At 42.7% G+C, this 24,172-nt stretch overlaps 1 protein-coding gene across 7 annotated transcripts in view; it reads right to left on the minus strand.

The window, feature by feature from the left end:
* RECQL5 (RecQ like helicase 5) overlaps positions 1-24,079 on the minus strand; it is an 83,698-nt gene extending 59,619 nt beyond the window's left edge. For all 7 annotated transcript variants that reach the window (XR_010793835.1, XM_066616487.1, XM_066616485.1 and 4 more), the window contains exons 1-8: positions 23,995-24,079; positions 21,873-22,007; positions 19,685-19,806; positions 17,951-18,469; positions 16,141-16,246; positions 14,388-14,499; positions 12,279-12,441; positions 11,397-11,479 (exon numbers count right to left, since the gene is read on the minus strand). Coding sequence is in view for 6 of the 7 variants with exons in the window: in XM_066616487.1 (XP_066472584.1) it covers positions 11,397-11,479; positions 12,279-12,441; positions 14,388-14,499; positions 16,141-16,246; positions 17,951-18,469; positions 19,685-19,806; positions 21,873-21,993 (1,226 nt within the window). In the remaining variant the exon portion in view is untranslated. The remainder of the gene's footprint in view (positions 1-11,396; positions 11,480-12,278; positions 12,442-14,387; positions 14,500-16,140; positions 16,247-17,950; positions 18,470-19,684; positions 19,807-21,872; positions 22,008-23,994) is intronic.
* Between the last annotated feature and the right edge of the window lie 93 nt (positions 24,080-24,172).

Here is a 24,172-nt window from a genome sequence, read left to right on the forward strand (position 1 = left end):
TTGTTCACTTGTAACAGCTTTGGCAGTGTGAATGCTTAGAACAATGAGTGGTTCAGAACTGTTTTCTTCCTATGAGTAGTCATGTTACATTAACAGGAGAGAGTATTAAGAACAAGAATTGGTAAAATATCACTGATATTGTGTAACTGCTCACAGTATGCAACACCAAATGCTTAGTCATATGTTAAACACACTGCTCTGGTAACCTCTGTAGAAAGCAGTCACAAGGGCCTGGTGACTAGTGTGGTTACATCAACACAGACTTCTAGTGATCCTACATGCCACGGTTCCACAACCTTGACCTGAATAAGCTCACATTGGCTGTTCTTCAGCAGTTTAACATGGAACTTTTGTATAATGAACGCTTTAGGAAACGTCTGCATAGCTTCCAGCCTACCAAGCTTAATGTCCATCATCCATGTATTGCAAGCTACCACATGCTTAACACCAGGCTTTCCCCGTCAACTGCAATTGCAGGTCACAAAAACAAAAGATCTTAGGTCTAGTGAGCTAGCATACACAGTAATCTTTGGCTTGGTGGGCACAAGGTATGTGGGCAACTTGTTCTTGAAGCCTTGCTGATTGCCCCATATACACATATGGTAACTTCTGGATTTAAGAAAAAGAAAGAAAGAAAGAAAAAAAACAACACTACACACTGTGGTTAAAAACCACTAGCATATTTCTTCTGGGTGTGCTCCAATTCAGGAGTCACTCCCTTGTTCAGGAGCCAGGAATGAGAAAGTACAACCAGAAATCATACAGACATACACCAAGACTAGCTTGACTTCAAACACAGCTGCTCCTTTAAGCATACAACAGCTGGTGCAAGTCAAAAAAGGACAAGACAGCAAGAGAGAACTACGATAAAATTACTTCCTGTTATCCAGTTTTCCTATGGTACTATGACATGCAGGCTATACTAGAGCTGCAATGCATCCTGAATCTACATTAATGCATTCAGCATCATGGACTATCTAGGAAAAGACACTAGGACGCATTAGGGTCTCTATGTTTGTTATTTTTGGTTTTTATGTTTCTCTACTTAACAGCTCCAGGCAGCTCACTTAAAGATGGATGCAGCAACACTCTGGCAGATAGTGCTTAACCTTTTCCTCCCATGCCTTTACACTGATGTAAATCCCACCTCCCATCTATATATTTCAGGAATTTTTATCTCACCTCAGAAATATTTATCAAGCAAAAAAATCTCCATGTTCCACCACATTCAAACTCTCAAACTATTTGTTGCATTCTTGTTATGCATTTAAGTTCTGACTTCCTTTTTCTCACGTACCAAGTTGGGAGATAGGTGCACCATGGTCAATGGTAAAAGGTGCTGTAACACACTTGCTCTGGGGTATGTATTAACACACATGTTGCCCAGAGTCTTGGTTACAGCTGGAAAAGATCAACAATGTTTAAAAGAACAATTATCTCCCAAAACACTGGAATGTGGATTCAACCAACCAACAGAATTGACTGGCACTGGGCTAGGACCAAACAGAAGTTCACTAGCCCAGAGGGCTTTAAAAGAGGTTTTAAAATTATTGCTCAACACATGCCCCATGTTCAGATGTAAGGTTGTTATGGTTATCAGTTGCTGGAAATAGAGGATGCCATCTTCATCATGTGCACTTGCACTTTTTAAAGGAGATCTGGTTGGTCACTGCTGGAAAGAGAATGCTGACTGACTGGACCTGTCAAGGCAATCCTTATTTCTATTTTATGTCAGACTGTCAACCAACAAGCCCTAACCTCCTCCATTTAATTTTTGTGAAAAAGAGTAGTATTCAAGAAGGATCAGCAGCAGATTTTCCCAAGGACATACACCTAGCACACAACAATGCTTTAATCTGCATGTTTTCCAGTGCGCTGTCTCCAAAACACACACGCACATAAATGAGCTCTGGAAATGGATTAATCAACACCAACTGTGGAAAAATGAAATATCTTAACTGTACAATCCAGGCTTCCAAACAGATATGTTCCACCCTCCCAGAAACCTCGGTAAGGGAAAACAACCTATCTGCAGAGTTAATAATTTGCTAGAGTACAAGCAGTCATATTAGATATTACAAATTTGCTAACTGCACAACTAAACCTTTCTGAGGGAGTAAAGATCATTGGGAAGTGTTTGAGAGAAGAAAACTACACTCAGCTTCAGGTGAGAACAAAATCCTTCTCTGCTTCTGCATTTCCAAATTTACTAGAATTGTCATCAGTTATCTGTTGAACTCCAGAAGACATCTGCCTGTTTTTTTGAGTCTTGGAGCTTATTTCTAAGTTCATTTTGTGGCACAGCTGCTGTTGTCACTTTAGGGGAATGGTTTGGAAGTTGTCATGACAGGTTTACAGACAAACTTTCTAAGATTAGGCCCTTTGGTGCTTCTACTTTTATTCCTCTGGTTAAACAGACTCATACACATGAATAAGGAAGCATTACCTAAATATTGTTGCAAGGAAGCAAATGGCAACTAGAGCGTGTTTCAGAGATTTTAATTGAGCATGGCTTTGTGAGGGTGAAGCAAGTTACAGTCTCCCCAATTCCGTCTCATTTTATGCAGCATTTAGGACAAAATTCAGAAAGCAGGGCTAAACATAAAAACACTGAAATTTAGCTGACGTTTCACTCTCTCTGCGCTCCAATTGCTTCAATCTTTCTGCACACCAGCAAACGCAATGTGAAGAAATAATCCACATATCCTTTCAGAGAACAGAACATAACAGGGGAATTAAGACTACAAACTGCTTCCAAAATTATGTCAAGCTTTATTTAGAGGTCATAACAATAGGCTTGTAAGCAATCCATTCTGAAAGGTGACAGGAGAGCTTAGTCCTCTACAATCTATACAGTTTAAAGGCAGCAAGCTCTTTAGCTTTGCAGTTTTAATTTCAATTAAATATCAACCGCAGTTGCTTTGGAACTCTCTGTTGGCATATTTAATATTTACAGAACCTTTCCTGAAAGTCTGAAATACTCAATCTGTTGTGAGAATAATTTTTCAACTAACAGGACATCAATTGAGGCACATATAGGAAGAAATAGCCTATGAACAATGTGTAATGCATATTGCTAAATATGAGATGTTTCATGTTCAGGTCAAACAAATAGAAGGCACTGCACTGCAATATACTAGTAATCTATGAGTAACTCTCATACAAATAAAACTTGGGCACACAACCAAAGAGAAAACAGAATGATTTAATAAAGTTGCATATATCTAGATTTTCTTCAAAATAAATCATTTCAGAACATCATAGTGTAAAAGGGATGGATTTCCTGAGGTTTTCTGCTAGTTTTTGGCAGATCGAGTAGGATTTGTCCATGTTAGGTTAATAATACTTCAATCATTCATCATTTTCCTTAGGCTGCAAATCTTTGCACGTTGCACTGAGAGCAGGTTGCACTGAATTCAAGGGACTTATTTCAGGAGAGACCTGCGTATTACTGCACAATACACCTTTCTTCTACAGGTTATCACCACATTATGTGTTGGTGAAATAAGTTTACTAAACCAGTCTAGTTTGTTAGAGATAGCAAGCCTGAGCACACTTTTAGGCGTACAAGTGTACATGTCTGTTTCTGCTGAATGCCAATTTAAAAGCTTGAGCAAACACAGACCCACATTTCTCAGGGTACACACCCTTAATATTATTAAAGTGAACTCCCTTCACATACATGCATTGACACACACTAGCTAGGTTATTAACTTTTCTGCCTGTCTCCACAACGTTCTGTGCACAAAATGCAGTTTCACATCTTTTAATATACAATCTGGACAATTTTGGAAATAAGACTAAGATCCTTAGAATTACAAATACAGAACAATCAGTGGAAGCCACTGTAGATACATCAAGATTCCACTCCCAAATGACTGACAAACAGCCAGAAGACCTTAAATAAACTCTATAGAAAAAGCCGAACATAACAGGCCTTGCTGAGGGAGAATCAGCATGGCTTCTGTAAAGGTAAGTCTTGCTTCACGAACCTTATAGAATTATTTGAAAAGGTCAAAAGGCATGTGGATGTGGGAGAACCCATGGACATTATATATCTGGACTTTCAGAAGGCGTTCAACACGGTCCCTCACCAAAGGCTACTGAAAAAACTCCACAGTCAGGGAATTAGAGGACAGGTCCTCTCACGGATTGAGAACTGGTTGAAGACCAGGAAACAGAGAGTGGGTGTCAATGGGCAATTTTCACAATGGAGAGAGGTGAAAAGCGGTGTGCCCCAAGGATCTGCCCTGGGACCGGTGCTTTCCAACCTCTTCATAAACAACCTGGAGACAGGGGTGAGCAGTGAGGTGGCAAAGTTTGCAGATGACACCAAACTTTTCCAAGTGGTTAAGACCAGAAGTGATTGTGAGGAGCTCCAGAAGGATCTCTCCAGACTGGCAGAATGGGCAGCAAAATGGCAGATGCGCTTCAATGTCAGTAAGTGTGAAGTCATGCACATTGGGGCAAAAAATCAAAACTTCACATATAGGCTGATGGATTCTGAGCTGTCTGTGATAGATCAGGAGAGAGATCTTGGGGTGGTGGTGAACAGGTCAATGAAAGTGTTGAACCAATGTGCGGTGGTGAAGAAGGCCAATTCTATGCTTGGGATCATTAGGAAAGGTATTGAGAACAAAATGGCTAATATTATAATGCCGTTGTACAAATCGATGGTAAGGCCACACCTGGAGTATTGTGTCCGGTTCTGGTCGCCGCATCTCAGAAAAGACATAGTGGAAATGGAAAAGGTGCAAAAGAGAGCGACTAAGATAATTACTGGGCTGGGGCACCTTCCTTATGAGGAAAGGCTACGGCGCTTGGGCCTCTTCAGCCTAGAAAAGAGGCGCCTGAGGGGGGACATGATTGAGACATACAAAATTATGCAGGGGATGGACAGAGTGGATAGAGAGATGTTCTTTATACTCTCAAATAACACCAGAACCAGGGGACATCCACTAAAATTGAGTGTTGGGAGAGTTAGGACAGCCAAAAGAAAATATTTCTTTACTCAGCGTGTGGTTGGTCTGTGGAACTCCTTGCCACAGAATGTGGTGATGGCACCTGGCCTGGATGTCTTTAAAAGGGAACTGGACAAGTTTCTGGAGGAAAAATCCATTACGGGTCACAAACCATGATGTGTATGTGCAACTTCCTGATTTTAGAAATGGGCTATGTCAGAATGCCAGGTGCAAGGGAGGGCACCAGGATGAGGTCTCTTGTTATCTGGTGTGCTCCCTGGGGCATTTGGTGGGTTGCTGTGAGATACAGGAAGCTGGACTAGATGGGCCTGTGGCCTGATCCAGTGGGGCTGTTCTTATGTTCTTATACCTACAAAATATTTTATGTTTGTTATTTCCTCTTTGAACCTTCAGTGAGTTACACTTTTACAAGTATAAGGGACAGAGGGGTCTGTGCCTGCATTTCTGAGAAACCAATAGCAGAGGTAGGCAACAAGCTGAAAGTTGCATATCTCATTTTCAACATGTCCAATTAATTTGCCAGGTCCCAGGAAAAATGTCAGCATCAATACAAAAGGCATCTCAAGTTCTGGAAGATATGAAAACCCGAATTCAGACAGATGACGGGGCTCTTGGGGGACTGATAGTGATTGTTTCATTCCTTGCTACCATCATTGCCCTTCTCTTGTTTGCTGCTGTCTTTGGATGCTGCTCAACCCCAAGAAATAAATCAAGTCCCATATAAATAGCAAGAGCAGCCTGGCCTGTGGAATGTCAAGAATGCTGCATTGTAATCAGTTCACACAGTGACCAAGCAGCAAAGAGGATTATTTCTTCTTGCTTCCACTATTTCACATGTACAAGTTAAGATGCAACAGAAGAAACTGCTACAGCTAACAAGACCTATAGTGCAATCCTAGTCATGTCTACTCAGATGTCCTATTGAATTCAATGGGATTTACTCCCAGGTATGTGTGTATAGAACTGCAGTCTTACAAATGTACGTAAACAACCACCACTGGATACCAAATACAATGCACATTAAAGAATCACTTATTTGCCTATTTGAGGATTCACCTGTTCAAGAAGAACTTCTTTTGCTAAAGAAACTTGGCCAACAATCTTTTTTTAACATTTGAAGTTTAAATATTCAAACAGCAGCAGAGATCAGCAGCTCAAAATGTAGATAAATTGAATAATTTGAATTATTGTATAACCAATTTTTTGTATTCTAAAAGTTTTTTTTTAATGTGTGATTTTCAAGAAAACTGCACACCTGTCTTCTTTGTCTTGAAATGAGAACATTTAATTCAGCCACATACATAGTCTTCTAAACTTGTGCTGATCAGTGATCAACGTTTGATTTTTTTCCCCTCAACTTGCAGTTACAAAACCACAAATTGTCTCTTTTAAAGTGTATCTTATCTTTTTCAAGAATCTAATACAGGCAACTGTTCGAGTAAAACTAGATAACTTGTAATTTTCTTCTCATGTTACAACCACAAGTACACTGTACTTAATTCACATAATCTTCTCTGATTACTCAAAAGTAAGCTTTATTAAATGTAATTGCATTTACTCCTAGGTAAGGGTGTTCAGCGTGGGGCAATGGGGCTGAGGAGAGGGTTCCTATTTTGTGAAGCTCTTCATCACCATTAAAAAGCACCCCCCCCCCCACACACACACTTTCAACAATTTTTCATGGATCACTGTGAAACAAACAAAAAAAATACATAGAGTCTGTACCCTACTCTTCAGCTGACAAGGCTCCCAGAACAGCTTGGAAAATCATTACAACAGAAAAAATGAGGGTGGGGTGGGATTATGCCTCACTGGCTTCTCATTCCCTTCCTCTTCCTCATAGAGCAGACAGTGGTTCTGCAGCCTCTGTGAAAGTTCCTAAAGTGAATGCTTAAAAGTTCCTAAAAGGCCTTAAGTATCAATGTTTAGTGATCCCTGGTTGACTACAATCACTTAAGTGACCAGTATTAACTCTACATGGACATAATTTGCCCTTAGCCAAGTATGATCAGGATACTATGTAGCCAATTGTCTTCATGTCCAGTATGTGATCTGACCGGTTTGGGTCACTCAAGGAAGGGAGGGAAAAGTTGGCACTGAAACAGGAGCAGAGAAGAAATAGTATAGCTGTGAAGAGCTATGAGAAAAGGAGAAACTGGGGATGCAGGTAGCATAGACATAAACAGAGCTATTTTTGAGGCAAATAAACCAGGATACTATTTGCAGTAGCCCTATAGGAACATCTTTTTCCATTTCTTTGAAGCCTGGTGCCATGAATTTAGTCTTTTAAGGGAATTATTTCAGATATGCAAATATGAAAAGGTATGTCCATAACTCAACATGCATTTTCTGAAAATGAAGAGCCACCATCCTTTCCACCATCTCTCAGGAAATACATCCAAGGGCAGACACACCAACCTTCCAGAGCTAGCACACTTTCTTTTGCTGCAGTACAAGTTCTGCTTACCCCCACATTTACTCCTCAAATGACATGCGTAACTGGTTCTGAACGGTGCAGTGTTCAGTTTTAATCTCAGTTCAATGCACCATTCAGTTAGTGTATCTAACCAAAAAGTGGAAATCACAGTTTTGACAAATTATCTAAGATACCATTTATCTAAAGCAGTGGTTCTCAAACTCTGAAGGAGCTTTACTCCCTCAGTAAGTCTTTGTGGGAGAGGGGCTAGGGCCTGCAAAATGGAAGTGCTTTGCGCCTGCTTTTTCTGAACGTTCCAAGCCTCAGGGAGTGCTGTGCAGGGCTCCCTGCACTTCTTGCAGCCTGCTGCAGCCCAGCCTACATAATGTGTCAGAAGCACCCACTCGTGCCCCCATGCGGACACGATCCTGGTAATCGCTTCCCTGCCTCTCCCCTTTCCCTGCCCTCTAAAGGGACAGGGGAACCTTTACACGAACTGGTGAGTTGCAACCCACCAGTTTGAGAACCACTGATCTAAAGAGTTTAACCATTTCCCTCATAGTGCAAAAGTATTATGGCTGCTATGAGCAGTATTCACAGAAGAAGTTAATCTAAGAAGATGATTGTTTGCATTTGACCTTATTTGTCTTAACACCATCCATATTAACACACCAGCATTTTCACAACACATAAAAGCTATCAACATTTTTCTCCTTTTTGACTTGCCACAGGGCTCTACCTTTAGTGGGACTTCTGTTTTATGCCCATATCATATTTACATTTCCCTGGAATTAAAATAAAGATATTAACAAACAATGTTCCCCAATCCTCACACTGCACAGGCCTGGCAACCACCTGAAGAAGAGATCCAGAGCAACATCACAAAAATAATTTCCCAGTTAGCAAAGGAGGTATTACTCCCTTTGCTGCCAAACTAAGGGCCTGGTGATTCCAACATAGAAATTTGTTTAAGTATAGCACTCCCAGTTTAGTACAGGTTGTAATTTGTGTAGTGGTTTCTTGCCTATAATTAGGATTCCATTGCTAGATTTGTGCATACCTTTCATTCTGCAGTTGGTTGATTGGGCTAAATGCATCAATGTTCTAACTCAGAATAAGGCGGCTTTATACATTCCAGATTGCAATCCTATGCCCACTCACAGTACACACCCTATTTAACCCAGTAGGACTTACTTCCAAGTGTTTATGCATAGAATTAGACTGTGTGTCAGTAGAGCCTCCTGTCAACAGGGTATGGAAGAAACTTTAGTCAAAACTCAGAGGGACATCTTAGTTTAGTTTATTAAAGACACCAACTCTTTAGCCCAGCGGTTTTCAACCACTGTGCCATGGCATAGTAGTCTGCCGCGAATGGGTCTCAGGTGTGCTACAGGGCCAGAGACAGGCAGCAGCTATGCGGGAGAGCAGCTGTTTTAAGCCTCACACAGCAATGTGCTTGGAAGAAGCAACCAGAAGCTGCTGCTTTGAAGATCCTTTTGCAGGGTGGAAGGCTAACCCTCTCAAACCGGCTTCAGACAGGGAAGGCAGAGAGGTTACAACACCCAAGTTTCTCCTCCCTTCCTCTGCTCTCCATGCTGGGTCACTGAGACTCCCACTATCCTGCTTTATCAAGAGCCTCATCCCTGAACTCATTAGGGAGTCCTTTCCCCCATTTTGATCATCCAGCCACTAAGGGAGAGCCGTCCCTAGTCCGCGCACCCCTCCATCCCACCTTCCCAGTCCATTGTCATTCCTCAGTTCTCTGTCTGCAGCTCACCATGCGTTGTCTGCCCCTGGCAGCTGCTGCCAGTGGCAGCCTATTGGCCCCAAAGCATCCACTCCTAAGCCCTTCCCCTGTAGGTTCAACAGTGTGAGGACTGGGGTGGCTGGGGCCAGCAGCTCTGGCTGCTAGCAAGGGGCAGCTGCAACTGCCACAACAGAAAGGAGAGGGTTCACCTCCCAGCTGGTGCCCATATCCAGCCCCTGGGGGGTGGTGCACCACTCATCTGCAACACACTGACTGGGCAGCTGGGAGCTCCAGAGGAGCTCTGTGTGGGAACTGCTCTGTGAGTGAGAGCAAGTGAGCCGGCTAGCCAGGTAAGAAGCATATTCTAAGAAGCATATTCTAAAATATGCATACATACCCAATTGCAACTACCCAGCTAATTGTCCATTGATGTCAAATTTCTTATTTATAGAAAAATTAGAATGCAATCCTACATGCCCATACTTGCAAGCGAGCCCCACTGAACTCAGTGGGATTCATATTTGAGTAAACATGCTTAGGATTAAATTAGTAAATTAAGATCCATCATACATGTGGATTTTTAAATCATTACTTCATTAACTTTATTTAGACAGGACACAGCAACTAACAGTCCAATCCTAACTGAATTGCCCATGCCATGATATAGCAGCATCGAAAAGGCTGCCACTATACCCAGTGCAGGAAACAAGTCTGCTGGGGGTCTCCCTGAGGTAAAGGGACTTTTGTTCCATTGCCCCAGGATAAGCCCCATCAACTACTGTGGGACTCCTCGATCCTGCACCAGAAAAATCACTTACGCAGGCACATGCAGCCACATGCTGACTGGGCCTGTAAGGGGGACAGGATCCTACAGGAGCCTCTGCCACCCTCTCCACCTGCACCCGCCCCCATGTCACCATCCCCATTTCACCCCCTTCCCACCTTGGAACATCTCCCCACCATTAAGCAGGGAATTTACTGCTGACCACACCCAGTGCCTCTCCGACTAGTGCAAAGGTGCAGTGTCTGCCTATCTCTGCTTGGCTGCTGTAACATTTTTACGGCACTTGTGCAACAGCTAAGACTGGCACTGTGGTCCTGGTGGATTGGGCTGTAAGGGAAATGCTCTATAAGCCACTGACAACTTCCTGACTCTGCCCCCCCCCCATCCTTCCCATACATTGGCAGCACAAAGTTCCATGACATGAAGAACACTTGTGAAGATAATGTGAGATGGATACAGGCAAGGCTGTGTGCTGCAACACACTCCAGTTTTTAGGGCCCCTTCCCATGCTTAACTTCCCTAACAAACCAACTCATGGCCATCTCTAAAACCTTCTGTTTTATGTTATTCTGTATTACCATTTCTGGGTCACCATCTTCTACCTCAGAATCCAATTCCAAAGGCAGCGAAATGCCTGGTTTTTAGTAGACTGACTGGCCACCCCATTCCATGGGAGCTCCACTACCACTGATTTTGTGGTGTCTGCTCCATGCCTCCTGTCCTTAAAAGCACAGCTTCCTCACCTACACAGTTTCCTTCTCCTTCAGCTGCTGCTCAATCAAGGGCACACTATTCAACTCCCTCTCTATACATCTTACACTTCTGCGTATGTCATGTGAATGTTGGTGTATGAGCTGCCTGCTCCTGCCAATATTATGGAGTTAAGGACCTGGCACAATCACAAAACACAACAACAAGCTGGAAACAGCCCTCCTGCAAAACAGTAGTTATGGGATTCATCAGCCAGCAAGATCTTTCTCATACTCCTGGTTTAATTTGCTGCAGAGAACCCCTGCTGGTCTCCAGCTGCTACTGCAGGACCGACTCTACCAAAACTGGAATCCATTGAAATCAATAGGCAGATTTCTTCTTGGGATTTCCTTTTTGACCTAGTGACTAACTTGCTCTTTACTGGCAGTTGCCTTTGTTGAAGGCTGTTTGTGGTTCAAAGAAATAGTCAATCTAAATTAAGTCTGTATCAAGCTATCACTTTTCCTTTGAAAGAAGAAAGCTGAAGCCAATTAGAGGTTCTAGAAAACATGTCAATTTGTAGAACTGATACTCTACCAGACCCTTTGGAGAAAAGTGCTTAAAGCCAAATGACACAGGCCGTTAATCCCCATTACCAGATCTATCGGTTTACCTACGGTGAAAGTCAGTATCATAGGAGACAATGCCCAGAAACACTAAGCTCTTCTAAGTAAAAGTACCTGTTTTTCCAATTCATATAAATCAAGATCTACCTACCCTAGTTCTTCAGAGAAAGCCACCACAGCATCGAAGTCTGTCATCATAGCTTTATCAGATTCTTTCAAGGTGCCTCGGCTTTCCTAGCAAGCCAAAAAAAGCAAAACTTTCAGTTATGTCCTGAAGTTACATTCTTTCAGAATTTTGTATCCTTACCTCTACTTACAAAATGATGTTTTAGAAAGGGGTTCAAATGAAATTCATGAAGGACAAGCCTACTTTTCATTATGACTAGGCATGTCACCATATTCAAAGGTATTTTGCCTGAACAACAGTTGCAGGGGAGCAATGGCAGTAGGAGGAATGCTTTTCTCTCCTACATGGGGATATCCCAGAGCCATCTGATCAGCTGCTGAGGGTAAAAGGATGTTGAAATAGATAGGCCTTTGTCCTGATACAGTGGGCTCTTATGGTCTTATAGGAGTATCAAATTATTTGTTTACAAATTTATATCCCGCTTTATCTCCCAAATGGCATTCAAAGTGGCTCTTTACAAATTTTACAAAGCGGTTGTACAAATTATGAAAAACCATAACCTCTGCAGCTCTGCCTCTACCTATGTACAAAAACAAAAGTGAAAACCTTCTTGTCCTTATCATCATTTTGGCCTCTAATATTTATGAACAAACACAGCAGCAATAAACTTCAGTCCAGCTTCTCTAAAGTGTCAACAGTGAAGTACAGAAGCATCCATACTGCTATGTATTTATTAATTGTATATCCTGTCTTTTTATCAGCATACACAAACCAACTATATATAAATTGCAGAAATCTGCTTCACTAAATCAATACAAAACAAAAAACAATGTTGAACAATATACACAAAAGAAAGGCTCAGCATACTGTAGAGCTATGTTGAACAGCGCTGTACAAAGTTCTCACCTGGATCTTAGCAAGTTCCTTCTTGATCAGGAAGTTGACTTGATCCCTGTCAATCCGAGAGTAATACAGGCGACAGCTAGATGGTTTCCCATCTCTTCCAGCCCTTCCTGACTCCTGGTAATACCCAGCCATAGACTTGGCAATATTCCAATGTGCAACAAACCTGTACAGGATAAGACAATACAGCCATTATATTCAAATACAGTATATTTCTCATTCAAAATAAAAATTGCATACAAATGCAGCCTATGCAATTGAGATTACTCTTCCACAAGCTCCATGTTCTATTCATAACGTCCATGAATTCATTGGGGAATGGAATTCACAATTCATAGCATGGAATTCATTGTGGAATTGAACAAATTTGTGGAATTCAAATTCATCTGTGGAATTCATCACCACAAGACGCAATGATGGCCACTAGTTTGGACAGCTTTAAAGTTTGGATGGATTATCTGGATCCCTATAATCCAGCTTCAGGCCAGGCTTTGGGACAGACACAGCCTTGGTCGTCCTGTTGGATAATTTTCACAGAGAACTAGATAGAGGGAGTGCGTCCCCGTTGGTTCTGCTGGACCTTCGTGGCTTTCGATACCATCATCAACCATGGTATCCTTCTGGGCCGGATGACCAAGGTGGGTACCATTTTGCAGTGGTTCTGCTCCTTCTTGGTCCCAGATGGTGACGCTGGAAGACTCCTGTTCAGCACCCTGGCCTTTACAATGTAGAGTGCCACAGGGTTGTATTCTGTCCCCCAAGCTTTTTAACATCTATACGAAACCACTGGGGGAGATTATCCAGGGATTTCAAGTGGGATGTCACCAACATACTGATGACACCCAGCTCTCTCTCTCCTTACCATCTTGTTACAGGGAGGCTGTGGATGTCCTGGAGCAATGTCTGGAGGTGGTTGCGGTCTGGATGAGGGCCAACAGGTTGAGATTGAATCCAGAAAAGGCAGAGGTCCATCTGGTCAGGAAATCCTTGATGGAAGTACTGAATCACCTGCCTGCTCTGCATGGGACTGCACTCCCCTGCAGGAGCAGATGCGCAGTTTGGGAGTGCTCCTGGACTCACTGCTTTCCCTTGAGGCCGTACTTGAGTCGTTCAAACCTGAACACGGTGCTCCATGCCCTAGTGACTTCTAGATTGGATTACTGTAACATACTGTATGTGGGACTGCCCTTGAACATGGTTTGGAAGCTGCAGTTAGTGCAGAATGCAGTGGCCAGGGTGGTTACTGGAGCTAGGTGGTTCAATTCTGTTGGACCACTGCTTTGGCGACTGCACTGGCTGCCCATTTGCTTCCAGGTCCAATTCAGGGTGCTGGTATTGACCTGTAAAGTCCCTCACAATTTGGGGTCAGGTTATCTGAGGGACTGCCTTCTCCCATATATTCCAGCGCACCCTCTTAGGTCATCTGAGGCAGCTTTCCTACAAGTGCTGCCTTTTTCCCAAGTTAGGGAGATGGTAGCACGGGGGCAAGCTATCAGTAGAAGTGCCACAATTACGGAAATCCCTACTGGGAATTAAAATCTATCTCCTCTCTCATGGCATTTCAGCAAGGATTCAAAACCTTTTTGTCTTGTCTCATGTTTGGGTGATGGGTTGTTTGCCCCCTGTGCCTCTATAGCAGATCCTTGTGTGTAAACAGTTTGGCCTTCCTCCAATTGGTTTTATTTTCTCTGATTTTATTCATTGTTTTTATATATTGTATGTTTTATTTATACATTGTGAGCCATCATGGACATCTGCTCTGCTTTGGCAAAGGTGGAATAGAAATTGTTTAAATAAACAAATATAGGAATTGGACAAATTCACAGAGGACAGAGCTATCAAAAGCTACTAGACATGACATCTGTATCTTACTGCCAGATCCAGCAGCTGTATGCCTCTGAATACCAGCTGCAGAAGAGCAATGGTGGGAGAGAAATATGCCTCTTGCACCTGCCTGTGGCCTTTCCAAAGGCAGCCACCGCGGAAACAAAACATTGGACTAGATCGGCCTTTGGCCAGATCAAGCAGGGCTTTTCTTATGTTCTTATGAAATGTACTCTACCAGAAACACACAGGGTATGTTTCTTCTATTTGCGATAATTCCACACACACCTGACATTAGGCTTGTCAACTCCCATTCCAAAACTGATAGTTGCAACAATAACAGGAACTTTCTCCTCCATCCATTCATTCTGAACGGAAGTTCTCTCTGCAACCTTTAGACCTGAAAAAGAGGGATAAAAGACAGGAGCACAATATCATGGAGAAAGTTGTCTGTTTTCACACTTAACACAAACAACTATTCTATGGAAATGTTCCAAATTCACAAGTCTGTTTCCAAATCCACCTTTCTGCATATTGTGCCTACATGGTTTTGTCAGTCAGGGGTCAAGCTTGAGTCAAGAACCTCATGATCCAAGGCTAGAATCAAATCCCATAGGCTACCCAGGGTTATGCTCAGACTTTTCAGGTACAGAAGGGAATAAGGTATGTACCATATTAACTACTGTGACCAGAAAGCAATGAGGTCTCTGGATTAACCAGACAAGATCATGAAATCTATTTGCTTGATCAATAAAGCAGATCTCAGACTGCTACATTCCCACATGAGGCTTCCTAAGTTTTACAACCCATCACTGAAGGTGCTTCTGCAGCTTTTCTCACTGGTGGTGACCAGACAAAGGGTTTTCTCTGTAATAGTGCCCCCAGTTGTGGAATGCTCTTCCCAGGAAGGCTTACCTAGCACTGTGTCTGATGTCCTTTGGGTGCCAGGTGAAGACATGTTTAAGTGCTCCACTTTTGTAAAGCTATTTTGTTTTATGCTTCAGTTTTGTTTCAAAACTGTGCTAATGCTGCTGTTTTTAATTCAGCTACCAGCCACAAAAGGCAATCCTGGACTTAAATAGAACACTACTCTCTATTCAGGAAAGGAGAAGAAAGCACATAGAGACAGAAAGTCAAGAAAAGAAGGGTTGCAGAAACCAGAGACCAAAGAAAAGACATACAGGTCAAACAGCCCAATCCTGAGCTGCCCGGGGCACATGGCTGCAGCGGCATCGAGAACAGCTGCCGTCACATCCTGCATGCCTCAGCCTGCCACGGGCAGAACCTCAGGAGAAGGGAACTTTCGTCCCCTTCTCCCGGGTAAGGGAAGCAGCCCCACAACGGGGCTACTCACTTTACCACCAACCTTTTGGTCGGCAGTAAAGGCGTTCATGTAGGGGGGCCGAGCCCTACACGAATGGTAAGGATCCTGTGGAGCTCAGGACCCTGTGGAGCTCAGTACCCTCCTCCTGTCTCTCCACTCCCTCCCACGGCACGCCTCCCACTTGCCCTCTCTCTGCCCTCCCTACACCTCCCCCTCCTTGGAACGCCTCCTCCCTGCCCCTGCTTACCGTGCTGCAGCTCGGCTGTCCATGAGACCGCCGAGCAGTGGAGGACAGGCGCCCACCCGGTGCTAGCCCAGCACTGGGATAGTACGGGCACTGGCCCAGCAGTAAGCCTCGCAGACATGCCTCACAGCACATTTGTGACAGTGCGCTCCAACACAAAGCTGGAGCACCAAGCTCAAGATTGGCCTCAAAGTCAACTGGCAACAGAGAATGGCATTAAACAGATCATCTTCATATACATTTCCATAATTTGCTTTTGAAGTACTTTCACAATAATGTACTTTAAGTGCCTATTCTCAAACTCAGTTCATGCACAACTAAAGGAACACTGAACAGCCTTTTGCAGCAACATAATAGCCTTCAAATAGAGTTATGCACCAGATAATGATATTTAGCGTGCTGCTAAATTTCTGCACTGCTGAAAATATCATAGAGAAACAAAGCAACTGAAACGTAGATACAGCTTTCACTACCTGCATGGTAGGCCTTGGCTTTCACTCCTCTGGAGCATAGCTCAATAGCCACCTGCTCACAGAATTCTCTCATCCTGCAATAGACAATTCCACAGCCAGATGAGCCCTGAATCAGGGTGGGAAAAGGAGAAAATATCAGCTGAAGTTTAATAAGGAAATCCAATAAGCTTGTACTACAGACGCAAGGTACAAAAATGATGCTAATAGTAACAAATTTTTCATATGTATACCAATTGAAGTTACTCCAACTAAACCTGGGTAAAGAGTTTTCTTGGAAAAAAAAACTAAGCCTTTTAAACTTTAGACTCAAAAGTGTAAAAGGAATTGTTACGGAATGAATGCAATTTTACAGCAACAATGTCATATCACAGAACTCGGGAAACCTGGGTTCAAGTGCCCACTCAGTTCATTGAATGACTTGGACCCCATCATTATCTTTCACCTTAAACATAACCCATAGGATTTTTGTGGAAAAAAAACCCCCAAAAAAACAAAGTGACCCACAGACACTGCCCTGAGCTCCCCAAGGAAAGGCTGAAAAAAATGCAATATGCATAATAATCTTGCTCACCCCTCAAATATAGAAAATATGGGGTGAAGAGACAAGATTTGAGAAATTTAATCAAAGACTAGTTCTACTCTTTCAAGAGTCAAAGAGCAGAGGTAATATCTTTCAGGGGCTTGCTAAAAAAAAGATTTCACTAAAAGTGCCAGAGCAGAAGCAAACAAGAATAATAAGTAGAAGTCTCACTACTGAATCTTCTAAAAGAACCCTGTTCTCACCAACTAGTGCCTAACCAGCTACCACTCTGAGGCATCATCATGATTAAAGAATAGTTAAATGGACTTTTTGACTAGTGTCAATTTAGGAGATATTTTTTTTCCTCTTAAGAAGGCCACATATTGTTTCTTTCAACCCTATGGGAGGAGAGCTTTGTAAAAAGTTTTGCAAAGCTATCAGTACTAGAATTCCTGCTAACAGTGTTAGGATTTACACATTTATGAAAAATCAACATTTAGATATAACTATTGAATCAATCATGCATGATCTGGATTTTCTTTCTGACATTCTGGACACATATGAAGTACTGAATCTTTTATGTAGAAATTAACTCTTAGCACTTGTTTAGCATTTTATCTGGGATTTTTAAAAGATGTGTAGCACAATCCTAGGCAAGTTTATTCAGCATTGCCCCACTAAGTCCAATGGGATTTGCTCCCATAAAGGTGCAAAGGATTCTAGTTTAAAGGTGCTATTCCTGATTGTAAGTGCCATATTAACTGAACTTACTTCTCACGAAATTGTGCTTGTAAGGTTGCAAATCCCAGGTACACTTACCTAGGAGTAAGTCCTACTGAAATCAGTGAGACTTCTGAGTAAACAGATACTGTCAGGTTATTAAAATTCATGCCATCTATTAGACTGTGAACTCTTTGGGAACATAGAACTTTTTATTCATTTTGCTATGTAAATCACATTTATGAATTTTTGTTAAAAGTGTATATAAATATTATCATCATCAATAAAATACTAGTGAATGTATTTTTTGATTGGGGTTCCTTAGTTTTTAATGGAAGTGGAATTGTCATGCTTTTTAATAGATACAAAGGATACCACTTAGCATTTATTGTTCTTTATTTACTTTTTCAGAGAGTTCCACTTTTTCATCTTGTTAATAAGGTACACTTTAGGAAATATGTTTGAGTCTACTATTCTGTGTTAAATTGTTAGCTACTTAGAATATGTGAGAGAGGTGCGAAAAAACCTTTATAAATACATTAAATATTGTCTCCTAAAGATTTAACCTACCTCTGAGGCATTCTTCTGCCCAAGAGCTTTCTGACAAAAATCCTTCAGATTTTCGTAGGGATCCATTAAGAGTTCCTTATACTGCACATCATAGAACAGGTTGGGTCTGAAGCAAGATGTCTTGAAGATGGCAACAGGTTGCTTTAATTTAAGCAATGCAATAATATCATCCTGAACCCGCTTGGTAGCTGTGGCAGTCAAAGCTATACATGGTGTGTTAGGTATGCGACAGCGCAGGGAACCAAGTCGCATGTAGTCTGGTCGAAAGTCATGCCCCCACTGGGAGACACAGTGAGCCTCATCAACTATTAGGTAGGACAGAAGATTTCGAGACACTAAAACATCCAAGGTGGGCTGAAAGGAAGAGGAAGATGCCATCTCTGGTGTGATATACAAGAGCTTTATCTGAGGTTTCTCACTCATCAAGTCAGCTAGAATGGTCTTTTTCTCCAGAGCAGAAATCTTAGAGTTTAGAGAGCTTACTTTTACTTGGAGTGAGAGCAAATGATCCACTTGGTCCTGTGGTAGAAAAGAAACCAAGGAAATGTTAAAGCAGCATCATTTCTTCCACACAGATGCAATACACAATTAACCAACAATTTACAATCAAGTCCTGCAGTTTCCAAAACTCATTCATATGTTCTATTCCAGAGGTTTTTGAACTCTCTGGGTGTTTAAGAGCCACTAAGTCTTTACTGCAGGCAGTGGGGGCGGTGGGGAAGGCGGCGATGTGATGCTCAGCATCGCGCCTCTGATCGGGGTGCAGGGGTGCGCTGCCACTCACTGCCGCCTGCAGCAGCCTCTCGGGAGTTGGGGGAGCCCAGTGCAAGCCTCAACAGGAATCCCAACACAGCATAGAGCCCTCCAGAAGGCGATTGCAACCACTTCCTGTTTTGCGATCAAGAAACAGGAAGTGGTAGCAATCGCCTTCTGGAGGCCTCTGCGCTGCATGGGGAGCCCTGCTGAGGTTGTCACTGGGCTCCCCCAGCTCCCAGGAGGATGCTGCAGGCGGTGGTAAGTGGCAGCGCACCCCTGCGCCCTGATTAGAGGTGCGATGCTGGGCATCACATCTCTGCCTTCCCCCCACCCCTTAAGGAGAAGAGCCCAGGGCTTTCAGGCTGAGGGGTCACGACACCCCAGTTTGAAAACCACTGCTCTATTCCATAGTCCCCTTACCTAATTCAAAATCAAGATGTTCTGCCTTCATTTAATTGCTTAGTTTTCAGACTTGTATTTAATTTCAGTGTTTTTTTCTAAACTAAGTCAATACAAAAAACACGTAACATCAAGGTACTGAAAATTAGTTGATTACGGCAGAATGCAGGAAATGATGTTTTTCTGCCTCATATTCTTATTTATGTGGACCTGTTAATCATAAAGGAGAAGACTAGATATACAGATAGTATACAGAGAAAATCTTGTAACACACAGAAGACAGATATACAGATACATAATCCAGAAAATTAAAATGTGTCCTCATTCACTCAAATGGTTGGAGAATAATAGAAGTCCAGATAAAATGTAGTACTATTTACACATTATAGTACATTAACACTGAATTACACAATAAAATACTCTCACCGATTTGAATTTTACAACAAGGGCATTTCAAGTAAGGGAGATTCAGCAAATGACTATTCTATTTCAATCATCAGTTACTTTTATCTCTTCCACAGAACCAACATCCTCCATTCCTGCACAGGTTTCTTCATCTCACATTACAAGTGATGTTACCTGAATCAGTGCAATTAATGGTGAAATGACAATGGTGATGCCTGTTGCCAGAACTGCAGGAAGCTGGTAGCACAGGGATTTCCCTGCCCCTGTGGGCATGCATACAAAAACATCCTTCTCCCCTGCAAAGATAATATTCAAAGCTTTTAAAAACATCTAAGCACTAGGCACCAAGTCTTCTAAAACAAAGTAGTATAGAATACTATCTACTTATTACATACAATATCTATACAAACAAAGGATTTGTAAGACAATATCGAGGTGCATTTTTGAGCATTAAAAAAAGAAATAGTAACACACTGATTCACAAAACCCTGAATTGAAAAACAGCAGACCACATCCACCAAAGGTCAGTGTTGGACATATGCTGGCCACCAAAAGAAATAAAAACCAATTCAGTAGCAGAATATGTTGTAGTCTTAGTTCAGTAGTCCCTCATTGCCACGCATACTGGCAGAGAAGATACGGTCAAATTCTGAATACAGAATTTCTCTTTATCATGCTGCACGAGACAGACATTACATGATGTTATCTCTGGTGCCTTCTACTTCCTAAAGACCAAAGATACTCTGAAATACAGAGTACACATGATATACAGGATCATGCTTTACATCTGGATGAGAATACCTCAGATTCACACCCTTGCTCAGCTGCGTAGCCTAAGGCAACATCATTTTCTTTAATAAAATTGCTACCTTCATAGAGTTTTCCTAGGTATTAGGGAAAAATGGACAAACTGAAGCTGAAATACAAGGTATAGAATTGGTGCACAAGCCAACAGAGGTTTTCATTTCTAAACCATGAAGTTTTTAAAAAAATGAACACAGCGCAAATTAAAACTGTTCAGTTAACCAAGATAATAGACATGATGATCACTATGTGGTCATAACATTTTCAAAGGGAGAAAAATCCCTTCACCCAGTGGTTTTCAAACTAGGGTGTTGCAACGCCCCAGTATGAAGGCCCTGACCTCTGCCCCCTTAAGGGGTAGGGGCAACAAGGAGGCAGCAACGCGATCCCCAGGATAGTGTCACTAATGAGGCTGCAGGGACTGGGATGCACTCACTAGTCCCTGCAGAAGCTGTCCTTGGATGCGGGGAGCCCTGTGCGAGCGTCTGCAGGGCTCCCCAGCCTGCAGAAAGTGAAAGTGGAACAATTGTACGCTTGCGCAGGGCTCCCCGCATCCCAGGACAGCTGCTGCAGGCACTGGCAAGTGCATCCCAGTTTCTGCAGCCTCGCTGGCAACGCGATCCTGGGGATTATGTCAGTCGCTGCCTTCTCCCTGCCCCCGCAAGAACTTACAGCAGTGCAAAATCTCCATGAGAATTTGAAAACCACTTCCTTCAACTTTCTGAAATGACACCTTACAAAATATGAAACCATTTTATAATCATTATCCAGTCCTACAAACACTTATTTGACAGTTATTGAGGGAATTAGAGGGGCAATGTTACAAGTAAGCTCATCCAAAATCATGCTAATAACCCTTGAAAGATAGGAATTGCTATGATCAGAGACGTAAACTAGGACATAGATAACACAGGCCAACACGCTTTTTGTTTCCTTAAACGTTACACCAAATTCTGGGTATATTTGGGGTGCTGATTCCAAAAATGACATCCATTTTGCCCGATCACGTCTAGTTTTGGAGACACAGCATAGCCTCTTTAGTGAATGGTTCAAGCAGCTTCACTAATGAGGCTATACTATATCTCCAAAACTAGACATGATAGGGCAAAACGGATGCCATTTTTGGAATCGGCACTCAAATTCATATCAAACCACCATAAAGTTTGGGAAAAACTTTTTTGACCCTCAATTTTGTAGGCCTGTGTAATCTGTGCAAGTGGCGATACTATTCAAGTTTATTCAGAAGTAAATTATCCTGTGTCCAAAGGGATTTTAAAAAGCATTTCTTATATAGCTTCAGAGCGCGATACCATAGTCTTTCGAGACTGAAGGTTGCCAACAACAATCTTATATAGCTTACATTAAATTACAGGAATCTTTTTACTGCTATTAACTAAATAAAATAAAATGCAATGTAATGTCTGGATGCATCATTTCTCTTATGTGTTCTTAACACTAACAGAAACAAGGAAATTATGGCTGTTTTGCTAGTATATCAAATGCCTTCAACATCTCTCCGCTTTGCAAAGGAGTACATTTAGCTTCTGAAGAAATTTACCTTTCCCCACCGTCATAGTTGCCCTTTCCTGCAATGAAGTCTTGAAAGAGTCAAATCCAAATACTTTTTTCAGAGTTCTCAGGACTCTGTCTTGCAGTCTTGAGGAAGATCTGTCATTCATTTTATAGAGGGACTCTGAGAATAATTCAAGATAGGGAAAAAAGAAAGGTACTTAACACAGTTGTTTTCTTCTACAGCAGCCCATCAAGTTTTACTGCCTTATCAGAACCTTAGCTCCTTAAAAATGACAGGTTAAAACAGCAGCATTAAGGGGCAGCTGGGTTTATCTTTATCTACACTTTTCTTTTGGAACAATCCCAGACAAGTAAGCTATATTTGTTATTCTACTTTAAGATTTCAGTCAGTTCTCATTATCCAGTTTAGGTTCCTGGAAACCATAGTGGGTAGGAATTTGCAGATAATGAACCATTGATCCTATGGAATTGATCCTATGGGATCAATGGGCTTAGGTACAAGAAGTACTGGGGGGGAGGTACCATGAGACCTTCAGGAAGCCAACAGTGTGTAGCAGGAAGTGCCAAAATATCTCTGAATAACGCAGAGACCTTCTGAATGGCACCTACAACCAGTGCAGACCCCTTTAAAATGACCAATGGTAGCTTCTGCCCACCATTTTAAAGTGGTCCATACTGATCACTGGCACAATTCTGAAGGTCCCACTGCCTCCTGAGGGTCTCTGCACAGCAGATAAGAAGAACAGGTGTACAGATAATGGGAACAGAAGCCTGAATAATGAGAGAAGATGGCAATTCTGCCCCTTGCTAAGCAAATTCACCTATAAAGATAACTGTATTTTGTGGAAATGCCATAAGCATAGATCTAGTATATGGAAAGCCATCTAAAAACTACAAAGTCTAATAAAAGCAATGGCCACAGAGACCTAAAAGTTAATCTTTTCCAAATACTGCATGCAACAGGAGTATGATTTACTCAGAACTAAGTCCCACTGTGCTCAATCAGCCTAAGTGACAGATAAGCATGCACAGGATTGCAGCCTAAGGTCTTTGAAATAAAAAACACTCTAAGGCTGTGATCCTGTGCACACTTACCAGGCAGTAAGCCCCATTGACTATAATGGGACTTACTTGTGCGGAGACAAGCCTAGGACTGGACTGTAATTCTCCACTGCAGCTCTTTTTCACCACTTCCATCAATCCACTGCATCCTCACCCCCGCCTTCTAAGATCTTATTGTCTTTCAAGCCTGAAACCCAAATTTCTTTATACCAGCCTTTGTCTTATATCCCCTCTCTCCAAGAAGGAGCTCAACTCTCACAATAATACAGCTGGGGTACTTGCACCCCCATACTACTTCAACATATCTTTTAATTATCATCATTCCTTTCAAACTCACTTCTGGGGCAGAAATCTCAGAGAGGCCAGGATGGGGCAAGGGAAGAGTTGAGAGCCCAACCCTATGCTTGTCTCCTCAGAAGTAAGTCCCATTATGGTCAATGGGGCTTCCTCTCAGGTAAGTGTGGACAGGATGGCAGCCTTAGAGCCCAATCCTCTGGGTGTCTCCTCAGAAGTCAGTTCCATTCTAGTCAGTGGGGCTTCCCCCTAAGTAAGTGTGGACAGGATGGCAGCCTTAGAGCCCAATTCTTTGGGTGTCTCCTCAGAAGTCAGTTCCATTCTAGTCAGTGGGGCTTCCCCCTAAGTAAGTGTGGACAGGATGGCAGCCTTAGAGCCCAATCCTCTGGGTGTCTCCTCAGAAGTCAGTTCCATTCTAGTCAGTGGGGCTTCCCCCTAAGTAAGTGTGGACAGGATGGCAGCCTTAGAGCCCAATTCTTTGGGTGTCTCCTCAGAAGTCAGTTCCATTCTAGTCAGTGGGGCTTCCCCCTAAGTAAGTGTGGACAGGATGGCAGCCTTAGAGCCCAATTCTCTGGGTGTCTCCTCAGAAGTCAGTCCCACTCTAGTCAGTGGGGCTTCCTCCCAGCTAAGTGTGGACAGGATGGCAGCCTGAGAAGGAGGGAAGGCAGACCCTGTGCAACTTCAGCCCCACTGTCGCCTGGGCGGGAGAGGCGCACGAGCCAGAGGCGCACTACTTCCACGCAGCGCAGCCCAACCCGACCCCACCCCCTAGGCGAATGAGGCCCACTCACCAACCGCAGCGCGGAGGTAGCGACTATTTCACTCTCACAGCATCTCTACGCTACTACACATTCCTACTCAGGCTGGTATCCTTCCGCTATCATCACAACCCCCTCACACCCCGCGCCCTCCCGGTTACCTGTGCGCTTATTCAACTTCCGGCGGCGAGTCGAGCGCACAGTGATGACG

The sequence above is a fragment of the Tiliqua scincoides genome, chromosome 2 (assembly GCF_035046505.1).
Source record: "Tiliqua scincoides isolate rTilSci1 chromosome 2, rTilSci1.hap2, whole genome shotgun sequence".
NCBI lineage: Eukaryota > Metazoa > Chordata > Lepidosauria > Squamata > Scincidae > Tiliqua > Tiliqua scincoides.